Consider the following 21,082-nt stretch of genomic DNA (forward strand, 5'->3'; position numbering starts at 1 on the left):
AAATAAAAAAAAAAATAGAAAAATATTTTGAAGTCTAAAGAGTCTTCGGTTTGACCGGACTTTTTTGTTTTTAAAAAAATGTACTTTCATTTTCACTTTAGATAAATAAGTAAATAAATCTTTATCTTCTCTTGCTGTTGAGGGCCTGCATTCCCCCTGCACCTACTTAGAAAAAAAAATCATTTGACCATAAGCCATGTCCAGAAGAGGGCAGCAGAGTAAAATTGATTTAAAGGGTTTCTTAGTTTCTTAGTGTGATAACTTTGCTAAGAAATCTTAAAGTTTGTTATTTTCCGCTCAAAACTACAGCATAAACCCTGGTGATTTCCTCAGAAAGCTGAAAAAAAATGCACACAACAAAATCACCACTAATCCCATTTTTACAAACTAGAATCTAGATTTGGTATTTACCTACTGCCTACAAAGACATGCCTACACCACCTGCTGCAAAAGAGAGACCAAGCCCAGGCACTCGCTGCCTTCCAGCAGGGGCTCAAACCCACTTCACTCCTGGCTGTTAACCACCCACCCATCCATCCATCCATCCATTTGTCCACCCATCCATCCATCCATCCATCCATCCACCCATCTGTCCACCCACCCATCCATCCATCCATTTGTCCACCCATCCATCCATCCATCCATCCACCCATCTGTCCACCCACCCATCCATCTATCCATCCATTTGTCCACCCACCCATCCATCCACCCATCTGTCCACCCACCCATCCATCCATCCATTTGTCCACCCATCCATCCATCCATCCATCCATCCACCCATCTGTCCACCCACCCATCCATCCATCCATTTGTCCACCCACCCATCCATCCATCCATCCATCCACCCATTTATCCACCCACCCACCCATCCATCCATCCATTTGTCCACCCACCCATCCATCCATTTGTCCGCCCATCCACCCATTTATCCACCCACCCATCCATCCATCCATTTGTCCACCCATCCATCCATCCATACATTTGACCACCCATCCACCCATTTATCCACCCACCCACCCATCCATCCATCCATCCATCCATCCATCCATTTGCCCATCCATCCATCCATTTGTCCACCCATCCACCCACCCATCCATCCATTTGTCCACCCACCCATCCATCCATCCATCCATTTGTCCACCCACCCACCCACCCATCCATCCATCCATCCATTTATCCACCCATCCATCCATCCATTTGCCCACCCATCCATCCATTTTCCACCCACCCATCCATCCATCCATTTGTCCACCCATCTATCCATCCATTAGTCCACTCATCTATTCGCGCCAGCTGCCAATCATTGTTCTTTGAGTTCTGAAGACTCTTCCTCACCTGTGCTCTGCTTACAAGCCTTGATGATTGCCTGATGTCTGCCACTTTAGTGCAATGGGCTCACTCCACCTAAGACTTTATTCCCCACGATTGCCAAAAGCAAATGTCTGTGTTTCTCCCTGCCTCTCACTCTGCAACCCACTTTGTTCCAGCCCCACCCCTGCACCTTTGCTGAACTCTCCACCTTGTCCCCCCCTCAGAGCAACTAAGAACTACTACTGCTACCTCTCAGCTGACACTCAAGGCTGCCACAACCTCCTGTGTTCCACACAGTTCTACGAACACCATGCATGCTACAGTTTTACTAGATTCACATGTTTCTTATAATTATGTCCTGGCAGATGGCAGTAAAGTCGCTGAAGAAGTGCCTTTTGCTAATTTGCATGAAAACTAGCAGAAACCATTTTTCTCATTTTTATAGTTGGTCTTTGCTACTTTATGGGTTCTCCTTTTTCCCACCCTTTACCCCTCCCTCAACCCCCAGTTTCACCACCTAACACCAGGTAGAAGAGAAACAAAGATAGAGAGGAAAATAGCGGGAACGAAGGAGAGATCCCTAAATCTAATTTCTTTCTTATTGTTTCCTCTTTGACCACAGCTACTAACTGCAACCAACCTTCCACACGCCATGCCTCTCAGGACCCTCAAATTTACATACTCCCTGAAAAGTTCCCAGAATTCCAAACTTTACACAACCACAGAAATTATCTGCAGCTGGCAAAACCAGGTTTCTGCTAGAGCATGAGACAAATCATAGAAACTGCTGTGGACTGTCCAGAGCAGCACACATACCTATACCTGGGATTAAAATGAAAGCACGTTTTTATCATACCTCTGTGCTTTTAAAGAAACCAAAATCCAGATGGGCAGTGGTGGCCCACGCCTGTAATCCTAGAACTCTGGGAGGCAGAAGCAGGCGGATTTCTGAGTTCAAGGCCAGCCTGGTCTACAGAGTGAGTTCCAGGACAGCCAGGGCTATACAGAGAAACCATGTCACCAAAAAAAATAAAAATAAAAAATAAAAAAAAAAAAAACGAAATCCCGCCCCCCCCCCAAAGAAAAGAAACCAAAATCCTACAGTTCTCAGAAATGTCACAGTTTGCCCCTTTCTGTTTTAAGCTGTGGTGATTTGAATATGCTTGGCCCAAGGAGTGGCACTATTAGGATGTGTGGCCTTGTTCGAACAGATGTGTCACTGCAGGGATGGCAAGGTGAACTTCCTCCTAGCCATTTGGGAGCTAGTTTTCTCCTCATAGCATTCAGATGAAGATATAGAACTCTGAGCTCCTCCTTCATCGTATGCCTACCTGGAATCTGCCATGCTTCTGCCTTGATAATAATGGACTGAACTTCTGAATCTGTAAGCCAGCCCCAATTAAATGTTGTCCTAATAAAAGTTGCCTTGGCCGTGGTGTCTCTTCACAGCAATGGAAGCCCTAAGAGAGAAGTCATTAATTGTGCTGTGTGTAGTGAAAAATTATAAAGAGACATTTTCATTGAACTAAGTGCTTTTCGGGTCAGTGGCCAAGGTTTTAAGGAGACATCTCCTGCTCAGTTATAATCTTTATAATCTTTTATTTCCTGTGGAAAAATATGCATCCCCAACTCAAAATGTTTGCTGGCCTCTACTCTGATGTTAACACATCCTCATAGTATGTATGATTTAATTCCAGTGTTTTCTATAACCCAGTGTTCTTTTTCTCATTAACATTCAGAAAATTTATAGTAGAGCACTATTTTATCTCTATTTTTTCCTATTTGTTTTATAGCATTTCCTTTAAGGTGTGATTAAATCTTTCTACAACTGCTTGTCCTAGCTTTGGACAGTTGGCACAGACTATGGTTGTTTTTGATGACCTGTATCTATACCTGTATTAGTTAGGTTCTCTAGAGTCACAGAACATATGGGTGGTCTCTATATAGTAAGGGAATTTGTTGATGACTTATAGCCTGTAGTCCAACTCCCCAACAGTGGTCAGTAGCGTCTGTGGATGGAAGTCCAAGGACCTAGCAGTTGCTCAGTCCCACAAGGCAAGCAGATGAAGAAGAGAGAAAGTAAATCTTCCTTCTTTCAATGTCCTTATGTGGGTCTCCAGCAGAAGGTGTGGCCCAGATTAAAGGTGTGTGTCACCATGCCTTTAATCCCAGGTGACCTTGAACTCAGAGATCTCCCTGTCTTAATATTCTAGAATTCATAGCCACTATGCCTCAAGATCCAGGTCAGAAACTTATCTCCCAGCCTCTAGATTAGGATCGCAGATGAGCCTTCCAATTCTGAATTGTAGTCCATTCCAGATATAGTCAAGTTGACAACCAGAAAGAGTCACTACAAAAGCATCTACCATTTCATCCCGTCTCTGGGACCACAGGAATATTAATCTGAGTATACCACTGTTGTAAAAGATCCCTTTCCCATAAATTTATGGATATGTCAGCCCCATAAAGCTTTTTGGGTTTTTTTTTTTTTTGACCTTTAAGTGCCACATCATATTTATTATTTACTTATTTATTTATGTATATAAGTACACCATAGCTGTCTTCAGACATACCAGCAGAGGGCATCAGATCCCATTACAGATGGTTGTGAGTCACTATGTGGTTTGCTGGGAATTGAACTCAGGACCTCTGGAAAAACAGACAGTACTCTTAACCACTGAACCATCTCTTCAGCGCAGGTCCCACACATTTAATTCATCACACACTTTCTTTTATTAGGATAACTTTCCTAGGAACTGGGCATAAACTTTTTGAAGTGGTCATTCTCAATTCCAAGATTTTTGTAAAATGATAGTTATATCAACTCCTGTATCCATCAAACCTTCTATTTCAATGCCATTTTTTTTTTGCAATTTTAATTTTGACCTCTAATCATTAACAACTGATTGTCAGAACACATATTTCCCAGTACTTCCAAACCCTCCTGATCTTTCTACTGGAGGGGCTTTGCCTATGACCCTGTGACATAGGGAAACAGTAGCAGCTGAGCAGTCCTATCACCTGCATTATTGTATCTTTTTTTACATAGGCCATAACTGTAATTTCTCCTTAGAGATCTTCATCTATAATTCCTAGATGCACAATGAATCCTTGGGAACTCTATCTACTTCTTCCCAAGATCATTCCTACTGTTAGGGTGAAGGACCATAAACTCCAGTAGTTATTTTATAACACTGAGTTTTGGGGGATAGAGTAAGATGTTTGTCTGTGGTTAAGTCTAGAGCAGTGCTGCTTGCATTAAATCTCCAATGCTGAGTGGAGTTTTTTTTTCAGGAGTCATGCTAATTCTTGCTAATTCTTGCTTCAGGGCCCTGAGCTAACCCCCCCAAGGCTGTTTCCCAATGGTAAAAAAAAATTACCAGCAAGCACATGGTGGCTCACAGCCATCTGTCATGGGGTCTGATGCCCTCTTCTGGTGTGTCTGAAGACAGCTACAATGTAATCATATACATAAAATAAATATTTTTTTAAAAAAAGAAAGAGAAGAGAAGAGAAGAGAAGAGAAGAGAAGAGAAGAGAAGAGAAGAGAAGAGAAGAGAAGAGAAGAGAAGAGAAGAGAAGAGAAGAAACATTGCCCCTAGAAATGGCTTGTTCACTTTTCTGGAACAAAATACTTTATTTCTCACAGTTAAGGTACTGTTTGTTTTGAGATTTGAGGCTTTTGGTTTGGTCATAGTCTCTTGCAGATAACCATTATTTTCCACAATTGAAGCACCAGGCATTTTGATATCCGAGACCTCTAACTATAGTTTGACATATTAGCATGGTATATGTTAGAACCAATATCAGTAGCCAGGTGGTGGTGGCAGCGCCTTTCATCCCAGCACTTGGAAGGCAGAGGCAGGTGGATTTCTGAGTTCGAGGCCAGCCTGGTCTACAGAGTGAGTTCCAGGACAGCCAGGGCTACACAGAGAAACCCTGTCTCGGAAAAAAACAAAAAACAAAAAACAAAAAAACAAAAAAACAAAAACAACAAAAAAAAGAACCAATATCAGTCGTATCCCTTATCCATTCGCTCACACATGCCGCTCAAGTCATTAATGACCTTATGACATTTTACGTTGGTATTTACATTTCCAAATGCTAAGGTCTCTATCAGCACCTGCCTTGCATCAGGGCTTAATACTGCTTGCTCACAGCTAAGACTAATCTTTGTAAAACATCAATGAAGGCTTCTCCAGAGTCTTGTATAATCTGTTAGTTTTAAAATAAAATAAAATAAAAAGTGCACCCCCCCCAGGCTCCTTAACTTTGTCCTAGGCTCTTAAAGCCACTAATCAACACTCCTATTCTACTGTAGCATCTTCAAATAGAATCAGTTCTTGTCTATCAAAGTACTGCCCTTTGCATAGCCACTGATCTTGTAGTATATTCATCCCCCTCGCTCTATTTTACTGTTCAATATTTACAGCTTATTTTCTCCTCCATGTTAATCATTGTAACTGTGGACCAGCCTGTAGTACAGCTGCCATCAATCCCTTCCAGTCTTGGGGAATGATTCTATGTTAAATAGCTCAGTTATTTAGAATTTGTTTCACATAAGGAGAGTGCACACCATCTGAAACCATGACCTCTTTAAAATGCCTTGTCTTTCATTTGTACAGAACACCATCCTATCTTGTCATAACTGTGCTCCACACCATTAGCAGATCTATGCTGTAGACTAATGGGAAAGCTGAAGGTGATCTCAGCATCCCGGAAGCCCCTTCCCTAATTCTGGCAGCACAGCTGGTTCGAGACTGGCCCTTTCTTTCGAAACAGGCCATTTCCGCGGGTTGTGCACTTTTTCAGCTTTTCTCTGACTCCGCTGCCCTCCGCACAGTTTCTTTCCTTCTTTCCTCCTTTGGGAAATTCCCAGTCACGCTCAGTCACCAGGATCGCCTTTTTGTTCTCCTCCGCAGTCCTCCTGGATCCTCCACCCACAACCTCTCCAGTTGCAGACAGCGCTCACCCCTTTCCGAAATGAGAGCAGAGCGCCCCCTTCTGTTTTCCCGTTTCAGCCATTTGTTTGCTGTTTGTTTCTCGGGCCCCTCTATTCCCACCTGCAGTATTTCCAACTGCTCAGCCTTTTTGAAACAAAAAATATACAAAAAAAAAGAAACAGAAAATCCCCCTCTGAGAGTAAAGGGAAGGATATCCCAGTGATAATCAGTCGAAATAATTTTTTCTGGCCTCTTGAAAAAAAATACATTTCTTTGTCACCTGCCATTTCCTCTACTACATTTAAAATCATATGTCCCATTTTTTCCTTATTGTGCCCCACAATAGGAGCCTCTTGTACCTGGTCTCTGCTACTATGTGGGTTCTTCTTTTTCCTCACCTTTATCCCGCCCCCCCTTTCACCCCTAACACTAGAAAGAGAAAAAACAAGGGTAGAGGAAGAGAGAGAGAGGACAGAGAGATCCCTGAATCTAATCTTTTTCCTATTATTTCTTCTTTGACCAAAGGTACTAACAAACTACAACCAACCTCCCTAAACGACCAATGACCACACACCATGCCTCTTGGGGACCTGTCTTAGTAAGGGTTTTATTGCTAGGAACAGACACCATGACCAAGACAACTCTTGTAAATGACAACACTTAATTAAGGCTGGCTTACAGGTCCAGAGGTTCAGTCCATTATCATCAAGGCAGGAGCATGGCAGCTTCCAGACAGACATGGTGCAGGAGGAGCTGAGAGTTCTACATCTTCATCCGAACAAAGCCAGGAGCAGACTGTCTTCCGAAGTGGCTAGAAGGAGGGTCTCAAAACCCACTTCTACAACAAGCCACACCTCCTAATAGTGCCACTCCTGAGGTCAAGCATATTCAAAACACCACAAGGCCCTCACATTTATATACCATCAGAAAAGTTTCCAGAATTCCAAATGTCGCATGATCACAGAAACTATCTGCAGTTGGCAAAACCAGGCTTTGCTAGAGCATGAGACAAATCATGATCAGCTGCTTCTGACAGTTCAAAGCAGACCCTATACCTGGGATCAAAACAAAAACACATTCTTTTTGTTGTCTTCAGATTTATTTATTTCATGTATGTGAGTACACTACTGCTATCTTCAAACATATCAGAAGAGGACATCAGATCCCCATTATAGATGGTTGTGAGCCACCATGTGGTTGCTGGGAATTGAACTTCAGAACTCTGGAAGAGCAGTCAGTGCTCTAAACTGCTGGGCCATTCTCCAGCCCCCAAAACACATTCTTATAATATTTCTGTTTTTTTTTTTAAGAAACAAAAATTCCAGAATTCTCAAAAATGTCACTATACATTTTAAAGCAGCATTATAAGTATTTCAGTACAAATAATTAAAGGTTTATTAAGGAAACTGCAAAAATTCTCAAGAAAATATGCAAACTGGTGGGGGGTGGAACTAGGAAAGAGGACAACATTTGAAATGTGAATAAAGAATATAATATATAATATATATTAAAAATATATAATAAAAAAGAAAGAAAATATGTAAGCAACATTTAAAATATATATAAAGATCACACATCATAAGTGGGATTGATTCACTTCAGGAATATAAAGATTCAACATACACAAACCAACACATATAATATGCACGTAAAATAGAATCAAAGCTAGAAATCATGTGACATCACCATAGATGAAGAAAAAGCCACTTAATTTCAACAACATCTCTTCATAATAAAAGCCCTGAAGAAACTAGGAACAAAAGGAACATACCTCAATACAATAACAGTCTTACAAAACAAACTGATAGACAATATTATCAGCTGGGTGAAAACTGAAAGCATATTGTGTAAAATAAGGTAAGGGTACCCAATCTCTCAACTCTTACTCCATAAACTGCTTGATGTGTCAGCTACAGGAATGAAGAGGGGGGAAGGGAAAAGGGAAAGAGAGAGGGAGGGGGTCTGGAGAGATGGCTCAGTAGTTAAGAGCACTGACTGTTCTTCCAGAGGACCTGAGTTCAATTCCCAGCTACCACATGGTGGCTCACAACTACCTGTAATGGGATCTGATGCCCTCTTCTGGCATGTATAGCGCCAGCTACAGTGTACTCATATACATAAAGTAAGTCTTTTAAAAAAAGAGAGAGAAAGATAAAAGGGAGTCAAATAGAAAAGGAAGATGTCACCGGACAGTGGTGTCCCACGCCTTTAATTCCAGCACTTGGTAGAAAGAGGCAGGTGGATTTCTGAGTTCAAGACCAGCCTAGTCTACAGAGTGAGTTCCAGTATAGCCAGGGCTACACAGGGAAACCCTGTCTTAAAAAAAGAAAGAAAGAAAGAAAGAAAGAAAGAAAGAAAGAAAGAAAGAAAGAAAGAAAGAAAGAAAGAAAGAAAGAAAGAAAGAAAGAAAGAAAAGGAAGATGTCAAACTACCCCTATTTGCAGATGGTATGATCCTATTCTTAAAAGACCAGAAGGATACCAGGAAACTCTTGAATATAATAAACACTTTTAAGAAAGTATTGTAACTGTGGACTTTTCCAATGGCATCCCAGATCTTGAAATAACAACTCTGAGACTTATTATGAATAAATGCCCAGGCCCATAAGCTTGGGCTTGTTCCTGCTAGCTAGTAACTTAACTAACCCACTTATTTTATTCTACAAGTGCCACATGGCTGGTTATCTCTTCTTAGTTCCAGGTGTCTTGTCTCTTCAGAGTTCCTATACCTGACTCTCCCAGAGTTCCTCTCTCCCTATAGGAATGCCCACTTCTATTTTCTGCCTAAGCTAATACACTATCTGCTTTTTATTTACAGGTGATACTTCCATATGGCATACCAGAGATCCTCTCTACAAAGTATCAGGATACAAAGTTAACATAAAAATCAGTATCTTTCCTCTATACCACTTGGGAATCTGCCAAGAAAGACATCAGGAGGAAAAAGAAAATCCTATTTATAATAACTTAAAAAAAAAAATCTAACCTGGGGCTGGAGAGATAGCTCAGTGGTTAAGAGCACTGACTGCTCTTCCGAAGGTCCTGAGTTCAAATCCCAGCAACCACATGGTGGCTCACAACCATCTGTAATGAGATCTGTCACCCTCTTCTGATGGGTCTGGAGACAGCTACAATGTACTTACATATAAAAAATAAATAAATATTTTTAAAAAAATATAACCTAATTAAAGAGGTAAAAGACATTACAATGAATACTCTAAAGAGATATGGGGCTGGGGAGATTGCTCAGTGGTTAAGAGAGCATTTGTTAAAGATAACCAGGGTTCACTTTCTCGTACCACTGCACGATGGTTGACAGCCATCTGTAACTCCAATCCCAGGAGTTCGTGGCACTGTTCTGGCCTCCAAGTACAACAGGCATGCATATGGTGCACACATAGATATGCAGACAAAATACTCAAACTCAGGACATTATAGGCGCACACTGTAGAGGCAGGTGGATTTTTGAGTTCGAGGCCAGCCTGGTCTACAGAGTGAGTTCCAGGACAGCCAGGGCTGTCAGAGAAACCCTATATTGAAAAACAAAAACAAAAAAACAAAAACAAAAACAAAGGTGCAATCTTTTATTCATTCATTTTTAGACATGGTTTCATTCAAGGTAAAAAAAAAAAGATAAAATTTAAAAAGCTTAAGTCATAGAAGATGACACTGGTCGATGAAAAGACTGTCGTGCACTTAGATTGAAGAACTCTTACTGGTCAACACAGTATATAGATCCTATAACATCTCTATCAGAACATTCTATCAGAATTTCAACTCTGTGATTTGCAGACTTAAAAAACAGTCTTAAAATTCAGCAGGATGGAATGCGGAACTGCAACAAACAGCCAAAGTAATATTAAGCAGAAAGGATAAGGCCAGAGATATCACAACACTTGATATCAAATCATACTATTGAGCTACAGTAACAAAACCAAGAAGATTTTGGGAGAAAAAGAAAGATACTGGTAAACCAATGAAACAGTAGAGGAACTAGGATCAAGCCTGCACAGGTTACAGCTCCTAATTCTGACAAATATGAACAATTATCATTGCTGGTAGGAATGCTAACTGGTGCAGCCGTCATGGAAGTTGCTATGGAGATAGTTGCCCACTCACTATCTATCACTCATCTATCAAAGCACTACTCATGATAGCCATGATATGGTACCTGCCTTGATGCCCATTAACAAGATGAAGAAAATATAGTATATAGCACTATGATATTTTATTCAGCCACAAGGAAGAATGAAAGAATGATATTTGCAGAAAAATGAACGGAACTGAAAAATCATAACTATGGCCTGGGCATTTATTTATAATAATATCTTATCTGTTATTTTGAGAACTGGGGTGCCATAATTTAAATCATAATTTAAGTTTAAAAAGATAAATACCAATTTTCTCTTATATGCAGGATCTAGACTTAAATATACATGTATATTTACTATAAATATATAAGTATATGAATTACATCAAAGTATAAAGGAGACTATGAAAAGAAAGATCAGGGAACAGTAGAGAGCAGAGTTAGAAATATAAAATATACTATGCTTTCTCTAATATATGGAATATATATATATTGGAAGAAGGGCACCAGCAGAATGGGAAGAGGAATAGATGACAGTGGTAGCAGGGTGAATATGAACAAAGTTCAAGATATAAATGTATGCAAAGATCATAAGGAAACCCAATTCACTGTGATGGTAACTGAAAATAAATTAGGATTTAAATATATAGTAACAGAACATTTTTTTTTTTTGGTTTTTTTGTTTGTTTGGTTTGGTTTTGGTTGTTTCGAGACAGGGTTTCTCTGTGTAGCCCTGGCTGTCCTGGAACTCATTCTGTAGACCAGGATGGCCTCGAACTCAGAAATCTGCCTGCCTCTGCCTCCCAAGTGCTGGGATTAAAGGCATTAGCCACCACTGACTGGCAGAACATTTTAAAAAGTGCATTCTTTAATCTTTTTCTGAAGTTCAGACTTTATCCCTGTCCTAGTCCACCCTCCAGGGTTCCTCATCCCACACTTCCTCCAAAAGGCTGTCTCTACCCCCTAAGCCCCCTCCATCAAACCTCCCCAGTCCCTGGGGCTCAAAGACTCTAGAGGGTTACGTACATCCTCATATCAGCTGGTGTATGCTGCCTGGTTGGTGGCATAACAGAACATTTTTGAACAATTTCATGCTGATAAATCTGACAACTAGACTAAAACAAAAAAAGGATTTCATTTAAAATAATTATTAAATGTTATGCAAGAAGAAAGGAAGTTTTGAATAGCCTTTTTACCTGTTGCAAAACTGAATTCTATCAAAGTGAACTACAAACCCAGATGACCAGGCCAGTTCAGTCAGTCAACAAGTTCTCCAGGGCAGGATTGAAAAAGGAAAAAAAAGACAATTAGACAACATTATAACATGACCCCAGTCAGTTCTGAAAGTGTGGCAGGTTTAATTTTTTCCCAATCTGCTTTTATACTATTTTAAATGCAAGTATTAAGATCTAGGTTTAGAAATAAGCAAGACAATAAACACACGTAGTCAAGGAACAAACAAGGCAATAAACAAAGTCCTTTGATCTCTCCGGCAGTTTCTAAGGGCTTATCAGGATGACCAAGATATCTGAGCCTACTTCCCTGCCCTAGCCCAAAGTCAGATTCATGCCTGAAGCCTACTTCTTTGTCTTAGCCTAAAATTAGATTCCTCCCTGAGTTTACTGCCCCGTCAAGGCCCAACGTCTGATTCCTGCCAAGTGGCCCCAAAGGCTCTTCACACCCAGACAGTTCTTTTGGCAAATTTCATCTGGAAATTTAAAAAGAAAAGAAAAATTTGGAAAACAGCAATAGCATAGGTACTATCTGTACGGTCATATCAAAGAGACACTCCTTAAGTTAATAGACTTTATCTCAGTCTTCCAAGGGTGGTTCAATACTTGAGAATGCATGCCTATAATTCTCTAAGAAGAAAGCATATAAAACTTGTAATCAGCCATCTTAGTCACCATTAGGGAAAACATTTGTTGACTATCATTCCCTTAATTAAGATAAGGTAATCTTAGAAAGTAAAAAATAGAACTTTAAAAAATTCCACAAATTATACCTACCAGAAAACTGCAGTAAGTGCTTAACTGGACACAAACCTTTGTAGCGGAAGAGTGAGACAATGCTGGTACGAACAACCAGGCACAGACCTCCAAAGTGCAGTTTTTATTTTTGGGTAAATAAATGTGGTTCAATAAATAAAGTGCTCTCACTGTATGCATAAAGTCCTAGACTCTGCCCTTGGGAGCACACACCTGCAATCTTAGGTTTCTGGAGCTGTCGGCAGGAGGATAAACTTTCAAGTTCGTCCTCAGCTGGAGGCAGGCTGTGGAGACACCAATGCTCTGTCTGAAAAAAAAATTTTTTTTTAAAGAAATTGTGTGGTGGTGCCTGCTTGTAATACCAGGTAGAAGAGGGTGAATCAGAAGTACAAGGTTATTCTCCTCTACACTTGAAACCTGTTTCAATGAAGAAGGAAGGAAGGAGGGAGGGAGGGAAGGAAGAAGAAAGGAAAGGAGGAAAGAAGGAAGGAAAGAATTGTGGATACTGTGGTATTTTTAAAACTCACTCAAAAGACTATGGCAATACTACAGCAACACACAAAAATACACCGGTGCCCCAAAAAAAACCTGCAAAACCTGCATCACTCTACCAACATCTAGAGAGGGCTGGTGAAGACCAGACGGAGCTGGTGGCAGTACAGAGTACTTGAGGTTTAGCTATCATATTTTCATTCTAAGAAGCATGTTTCCACAAGTTTAATTCAGTGTCTCCACATTGAACTAAAAATTAATTTTAATAATAGAAGTATAAAAGTGCTAGTGATATACGCTTGCTGTAAGTCAAAATTCTACTAACTCGTAATTACTTTGGGTTCTGTGTAAGTTGGAGATCATAAGGACATTCTGGTCATGTGCTATTAACTGGTAAAGTCTGGAAAACGCATTCTGCAACTGAACCAACTTCATTAAGCAGGTCAGGTAAGTCTACCACAAGCAGAACCAGGACGGGAGCCTCTGAAGCTTGCCCACGGGCTTCGAGGCATTAGAGTGGGGAAAGTAGACATGCACAGACCCTCGGCCAGTCTCTTTACTCCTCTGGAATCCAGCAAATCAGCTCCAAGGCCCTGGGCACCTGCCAGAATTCTCATGAAATCTGAATCATTTACTTTCAAGTTCAGGTTGGGATTCTCCTTGACTCTCAAGCAAAGGACAGAGACGCTGATCCTTCAGCCTGAAGCAGCAGCAGCAGCAAGGCATACAAGGCGTAATAAGCACGTGTCGACTGGAAGATGTCGGGGAACTCTTATAGGCTGTCCTCACTGCAACTGAACTCTGTCCAAAGCTGTCCTGTGGACCTATTGATGATACACCTGGGTGCTGCCTGGGTGTGTTGGGTGAGTTATTAAAGTTCTTTCAATTATCATCCATGAAGAAATAGCTTCCTACCTTCCATGAAGCCAGTGTTTATGTAAAACCGGATAAAATGATATCCAGCACAAGATTACAGACTCATATCTCTCATAAATGCATATGCAAATTTTCTTTAAATAGCTTATAAAAAGAATGCAATAATATAACTTAAAGGATAATAGAACTTAAAGGATAAGAGAATGATCAAATTGACCCAATGACAGAAAGTTTAATGGTCACTTGGGGACTGGAAATAAAAGAAAAAAAGAGACTGATTAAAGAAAGTTTCTAACAAGACTTTGAAAATGATGGATACATTTGTAATCTTAATTTTGATTAATGTATGGACAAAAAAGACATAAAATTGTTCACTTTAAGTGTGTGTGGTTTACCATATGCAACTATGATATATACTATACCTTAAAAAGTTCTTTAGAAAGCATTTTGTCCGGTATTCTTGCCTTTGTATGTTTAGGAGAAATGAAGTGTAAACGGGATTTTGTTCTTATGTCTATATATTCGCAAATCGCTTCGTCACTCGGTGGTTAAGAACACTTACTCTTGCAGTTATCTTGGTATTCCGTTTCCAGCATCCACATGGTCGCTCACAACCATTTATACTTCCAGTTCCAGGGGACACCGTGAACACCAGATACCCATGAGGTGCACATACATACATACATGCAGGTAAATCACTAATACACATGAACTCAATCAATGTGTGTGTGCCTCTTTGAATGAATTCGCTCGCTCTTAGGAGTGTCCGAGGTCCAGGCTAAGGCTGGAATTTGAGCAAGAGGAATTCAGCTGAGTGGGGGAAATGAAGGTAAGAGCTAAGCAGAGACTGAGGACAGACTAACTAAAGCAGCAGGCACAACCCTGAGAGCGAAACCAGGAGCGTTCCTAGAAGCCAGGATGCCGTGAAGCCCGGTGGCGCTTAGTGCACAGCCAAGATCATTCTGCACCAGGGAGCGAAAACGCACTGAGAGGTCGGACAAACGCGGGCTGCACCAGCTCTCCGCGCCCAGGCAGCAAGAGCCTCGCAGTGTGGAACACCCTGGGCGGAGGCCCGGGGGGCGGGACAACGCAATCCGGCTCCTCCCTGAACTGAGCGGGCCGAAGCTTCATCTCGCTTCTTCCTCGCCTTCCTTGTCGCTGCACCCCAGAGCAGCTTGCAGGGTGTATGTATGTCAGCGATGGCGCCGTTTCGTTCACCGGACTGTGATGAACCTAACCTACGACACGAGGCGGAATGGCAGGATCTCACGACTTCCCCCATCCCTCCTCTAGGTTGCCAAAGCTGCTAGGCCCAACCATCGTGCTGTGCCGGCGGACCGTGGAGGAGGAGCCTGGGGTGGGTGGAGCCTGAGGCTTCCAAAGTTCTGTGGTGGGAGGGCCTAGGGGAGGAGTCTAAGGTGGGTGGAGCCTAGGCAGCCAGAAAACTGAGGTGAGTGGCGCTTAGGGCAGCCAAAGTTCTGAGGTGGGCAGGCCTAAGAGGAGGAGCCTGAGGTGGGTGGAGCCTGGAACAGCCAGAGGTTTAAGGCCAGAGTAACCTGAAGTGGGTGGGGTTCAAAGTAGGCGGAGCCCTGAGGCTGAGGTCCGGGAGGAGGTTGGGGCTCCTGGGTGACGCAGACGCCCACCTTACGGAGGCGGGACCTGGGTCCCCTTTCCCAGTGTGCGCCGCGCTGCGCTGCTGGGTCTCACGCGCGCTTTTTTCCCTTATTACGTCCGCCGCCCTTACCAGGTTGTCGCCGTGGAGCAAAAAGAAACTTACAAAATAGGGGTGTGGCCTTTCCTCAGCCGGGTCATAGTTAGGTGCTTGAACTTCCTCAGAATAGCCAAGGTTTATTCCCACTAATGCGTCGAGACGAGCAGAAAACCAATTCATTGCTCGGGTGGGTCGCCGTGGGCCTGTCACGGCAGGCGTAGAAGGCTCACCTGAAAGCCGTTTTCTCAAAAACTGAGACACAAGCGCTTTCCCCAAGCATCACACTACGGAGACGTGCATTCGGGTGCATCGTTACCGTAGAATTGTCAAGAGAAAGTCTCTAACTTTTTGTTCAGAAACAACAGTTCGTTGTTTTTTGTTGTTGTTTTGTTTTGTTTTTAATTTAAAAATTAGTTCTGGAAGTAAAAGTGATATAGTCAAAGAAGTTACCACTGCCGGGAGAGAATACGGAAGGGATGTGAACTTGGTTAAACTTTGCCTTTGAAAAGAATACACCTATGAAAAAAGCGTTTACGAAGATTCTTATTTGAAAACATTCAAGTAGCTATTGAATGGATCGAGGGAAAGCTGAGCTACGTTTCTGCTTCTATCTTTTCGTTTACAGCTTTAGTACCTTGGGCAAGTTCCCTAACATTTCCACGCCTAAGTTTCTTTGCAAAAAACGCATATGGATCACTGGCTACTTGGATAGTCATTGTTGGGGGTTAGAGATCATTAAGCTTTCCTAAAGAATTGCTTTTTCTAAGTTTTTAGTTTTAGCATAGCTTAGTTCATTAAGGGCAATAACCCAGAAATCGCCCAGAACACTGACTTTAGCCGATTGAAATGGAAACTTTTCAGATTCTTCAACACATTACAGAGGACTCCAAAGATAAAATGATCGCAGGTGAAGTTGTGCTGGGAACATTACCAAAGGTTTCTCAGACTCTATTTTTAAATGACCATAATAAGCAATTGAATCTCTTGTTCTTCAAGAACTCATTGAGTCAAAATATCAATCTTCCGGGAGTTCAGCATCAAAAGGTGAAACTACTTGAAAATGGCTATCAACAACAAAACCGGGAAAACATTCTTTGTATGATCTTGGGTTTAGGTGTCTGCAGGAAGATGTGTCTTGTCACTGGAGGACTGGTACCAAAGGAACAGAATCTGTGCATGCTCGTAAAAGCTCAGTTAGTACTGCCAAAAATTGCTTGTCTAGCCCTCTAGTCAGAGGATAAATTTGAATTTGAAACCCAAGTTTGCAGACTTTTAAAAATTGCAATTTCATAATTAACCTTATAAATTACATTGTGTGTTAAAAGTATGCTATAATGTTTGATGGAATAATTGTATTTTTAAGGCCATCTTTTTAGTCATGAGACTCTCCCAATATATATTGTTTTCTCCTTTTCTTCTTTGCCAGTAAAAGTAAAAACAGCATGAAGGTCAGATACATTTGTTCTCACATAAGTCTTCTACACTAGTCATTAGCAAAATACACTTTTCAAGTACTATCCAAGGGATATCAAATTAGACTAAGTAAATATATGTGTGTGGATATGTGTGTGGATAAAAGTGAGCCTAAAGAACGTTGTTTATATTATCGTTAAGATGTAGCTTCTGCTTGCTATCTGGTCTGCTGGTTCTGTGCTTCATCTGTTAGGATCAAACTCTATAAAGAGAAAAGACCTTCAAAACATGACGTTCTAGACTGGAAACTAACTGTTTAAGAAGATGAAAGAACAGGTACTAAAGTATCATAATAAACCCATTATTTTATGCAATTAATATACACTAATGAGTTATTCTTAAAGATGCAGGGATTAAAACTTCTATTTTAGGTTTATAATTTAGATTTATCAGGATTAGTTTAGTTTGCTATCTGTGCCTTTGCCTTGCTGTGTAATGGGTACAGCATATCACAAGTATGACCCAATCTTTTTTCACTCCATTGGAAACTCATCTTGTTTTAGATGCCTGGATAGGATACTCATTGATGGAAATGACAAAGGAATATCAAAAATGTGTTCAGGCAGAACACCAATAGCGTATGCTCTAAGAGCAAGAATTGACAAATGGGACCTCATAAGGTTACAGAGTTTCTGTAAGGCAAAGGACACCATCAAGAGGACAGATCGGCAACCAACAAATTGGGAAAAGATCTTCACCAATCCTACATCAGATAGAGGGCTAATATCCAATATATATAAAGAACTCAAGAAGTTAGACTCCAGAAAACCGAACAACCCTATTAAAAAATGGGGTACAGAGTTAAACAAAGAATTCTCACCTGAAGAACTTCGGATGGCGGAGAAGCATCTTAAAAAATGCTCCACTTCATTAGTCATTAGGGAAATGCAAATCAAAACAACCCTAAGATTTCATCTTACACCAGTCAGAATGGCTAAGATTAAAAATTCAGGAGACAGCAGGTGTTGGAGAGGGTGCGGAGAAAGAGGAACACTCCTCCACTGCTGGTGGGGTTGCAAATTGGTACAACCACTCTGGAAAGCAGTCTGGCGGTTCCTCCGAAATCTGGGCACCTCACTTCCAGAAGATCCTGCTATACCACTCCTGGGCATATACCCAGAGGATTCCCCACCATGTAATAAGGATACATGCTCTACTATGTTCATAGCAGCCCTATTTATAATTGCCAGATGCTGGAAAGAACCCAGGTATCCCTCAACAGAAGAGTGGATACAAAAAATGTGGTATATCTACACAATGGAGTACTATTCAGCCATTAGAAACAATGAACTCATGAAATTCTTAGGCAAATGGATGGAGCTAGAGAACATCATACTAAGTGAGGTAACCCAGACTCAAAAGGTGAATCATGGTATGCACTCACTAATAAGTGGTTATTAACCTAGAAAACTGGAATACCCAAAACATAATCCACACATCAAATGAGATACAAGAAGAAAGCAGGAGTGGTCCCTGGTTCTGGAAAGACTCAGTGAAACAGTATTTGGCAAAACCAGAACGGGGAACTGGGAAGGGGTGGGAGGGAGGACAGGGGAAGAGAAGGGGGCTTACGGGACTTTCGGGGAGTGGGGGGGGGGCTAGAAAAGGGGAAATCATTTGAAATGTAAATAAATTATATCAAATAAAAAAAAAAGACAAAAAAAATGTGTTCAGGCAATAAGTGTCCATATTCAAATCCAGTTATAGGATGCAGACCCATATTTGTTATAGTGATTGTGGCTTAACCATTTATACTTTAAATAAAATCCATTTAGAAGGCTGCTATGTGACAATGTAGTTGCCTGACTAGTAGACAAAACCTTTTGAAAAGAAATTGCACTTGTAGGGTTCATTTTGTGGGGTTTTGGATTCTTTAACATACAACAAAACATTCTCTTAGTTAATGCTTTCAACTCTTCTTGCAATGGGAGAGATCAATCTGGCCCTTTAAGAATGGATGACAGTACATGGTTAATGTCAGAGATGCACAATCCACTGGTTATAGGACAGTATGTTGACAACTAACTGTTCAGCGGTAAGTTGGCCTGCACCGCTTTTGACTGCAGGTATAACAATGGCTAATTGTTCTTCGTCACAAGACTAAGAACAAAGCCAGTTGAGTAACAGAGCTGGAGCAGCTGCAACTTATTAAGAAAAGGTACCTTGCAGTAATTATTACTTTAGAAATTTTAAATTATCAGTGTTGTAATATAGTTTTACATATTAACCGCTAGACTAGTATCCCCTTTCTTTGTGCTGCTAAGTTTGTAAGTCATCCATTTATTGGCTTGATTTTCCCTGGCAAAACCCGGATTACCTGACAACATTTACAAGTAGCAAGCCTGGCTCTTTTATTTGACTGAGTTACTGGAACCTTTAGTTCCTGATATTTGAAAATAAAACAATGAAGGCAAGCATGGTAGTGCATGGCTATTATTCCATCACTGGAAGGCTGAGGCAGGAGGATCAGAGTTCAGGGTCAACATGGGCTACATTAAGACCCTGTCTTGAACAACCAGTAGAGACATACATATTTACTATTATATAGATTTATGAGTAATCTAAACACTTATTCTTAGTATTTAAATTTATTTTACTAAATATTAGTAATATTTTGAGTATGTTCCAACAATTTATAGCAAAACCATACATTAAATATAATTCATTGTTTTTTACTCTCACCCCGTGATATGTCTTTCTCTGAGAAAAAAAAAAAAAAGAGTGTGTGTTCCTAGACAGAGCCACTAAGGTCTGTTATCAGGAATTTGATGTGCCTGCAACTTTGGCTAGAGAACTAAAGCAGATTTCCCAGGCGTTGCCTGAGGCTGCGATAAACAAAAGGTCAGCCTTTTAAATCAGCATGTCTGGTCTACTATGTTACACTATACGTGAAAAATAATTTCTAAGAAAAGTCTTTATAGAATTTGGAGCACCTTTTTCTTTTTAGTAAAAACTTGACAGACCGGAGGTGGTTCAGTGACAGAGCCCTTGTTTGGTATATTAGAGACTCCAGGCTTGGTTTCCTGAATTGTTTAAAAAAAAAAATCAGATTCTCTAAGTAAGCTATTGTGTTCACTCTAAATGTTTGGGATTTTGTTTGTTTGCTGGTCACTTCTGAGTTCTTTCAGAGCAAATGTTTTAGACTTAACTGAAATAGGATTTTTTTTAATGTGTTTTTTTGATGTTATATTTGTGCCCCAATTTCCAGGTAGATGATTTGCTTCACTTTAATTTCAAATTTATAATAAACTTCCAATTTTTAATTGGTTTTCATAACATTTATTAAAACTACTTGAATTAATTTCCTGTTTTCTTTTTATAAGTTATCTGTGAACTTTAACCAAACATTAGCAATTCTCTAAGATTTTGTGTGTGTGTGTGTTTGTGTACACTTGTGCGAGTACCTGGTGGAGTTCTAGTGATTTTTTATTTTTATTTTTTTTTTTTGAGGGGGGAGCGGTTCGGAGACAGAGTTTCTCTGTGTAATCCTGGCTGTCCTGGAACTCAGTCTGTAAACCAGGATGGCCTTGAACTCAGAAATCCGCCTGCCTCAGCCTCACAAGTGCTGGGATCAAAGTTGTGCTGGTGATTTTGGATCAGGTATGTTACCCAGTGTGCCTGACATGGGTGCTAGAAACTGAGTCTTGAAGAGCAGCAAAATGCTCTTCTGAGCTCTCTCCAGCCTCAGCAATTGTTACAGTGCTGTGGATGTGTAAAAGCTTCTGTAAAAATATTTCCTTCTACAGAATAAAGAAAAACTGTCTATGTTTCCAGGAGTAAAGTGCTATGTGTTGACCAAATGACTGTACTGACAGGTGAAGAATTATCGAAGCAGCCCAGCTGCTCGTGGTCCCTGAGTTTTACTCTTAAAGGTTCCTTTGATCCCTCCTCCTGATTCATGCTCCATCCTCCAAGTGTGGATTGGATGACATCATTCCCCTAGCCCTTCCTCCTTACAGAGACTGCAGGATCAGACTTTGGCCACTGTCCCTCACCTCACTAGCTTTGTTTGCCTGCTTTATTGCAATTTAAATTGGCTTCTCTTTCCACTCCTGCCATACAGTTACAGACTATATGGCCAAGGGGACTGGTTGGTTGGTTTTTTCCTCTCCTCGTTCCAACAAGGAGATAGGTCCTCCTCTTCGTCCTACCCAATGAACATTTCTACATGGCGGTAGGAGGGATGAAAAGCAGTGGGA

General features: G+C 40.9%; 2 protein-coding genes across 2 annotated transcripts in view; both read left to right on the forward strand.

Moving 5' to 3' along the window:
• Positions 1-21,082, forward strand: part of Gpbp1 (GC-rich promoter binding protein 1) — a 722,682-nt gene that overhangs the window by 419,305 nt on the left and 282,295 nt on the right. The gene's annotated exons all lie outside the window — the stretch shown is intronic.
• On the forward strand, positions 16,257-18,908 carry Setd9 (SET domain containing 9). Its single transcript, XM_052159635.1, has 3 exons — positions 16,257-16,603; positions 17,288-17,442; positions 18,796-18,908. The coding sequence occupies exons 1-3, from the start codon at positions 16,257-16,259 to the stop codon at positions 18,906-18,908; spliced, it is 615 nt and encodes a 204-aa protein (XP_052015595.1).

Source organism: Apodemus sylvaticus, chromosome 16 (genome assembly GCF_947179515.1).
Source record: "Apodemus sylvaticus chromosome 16, mApoSyl1.1, whole genome shotgun sequence".
NCBI classification, from domain to species: Eukaryota; Metazoa; Chordata; class Mammalia; order Rodentia; family Muridae; genus Apodemus; species Apodemus sylvaticus.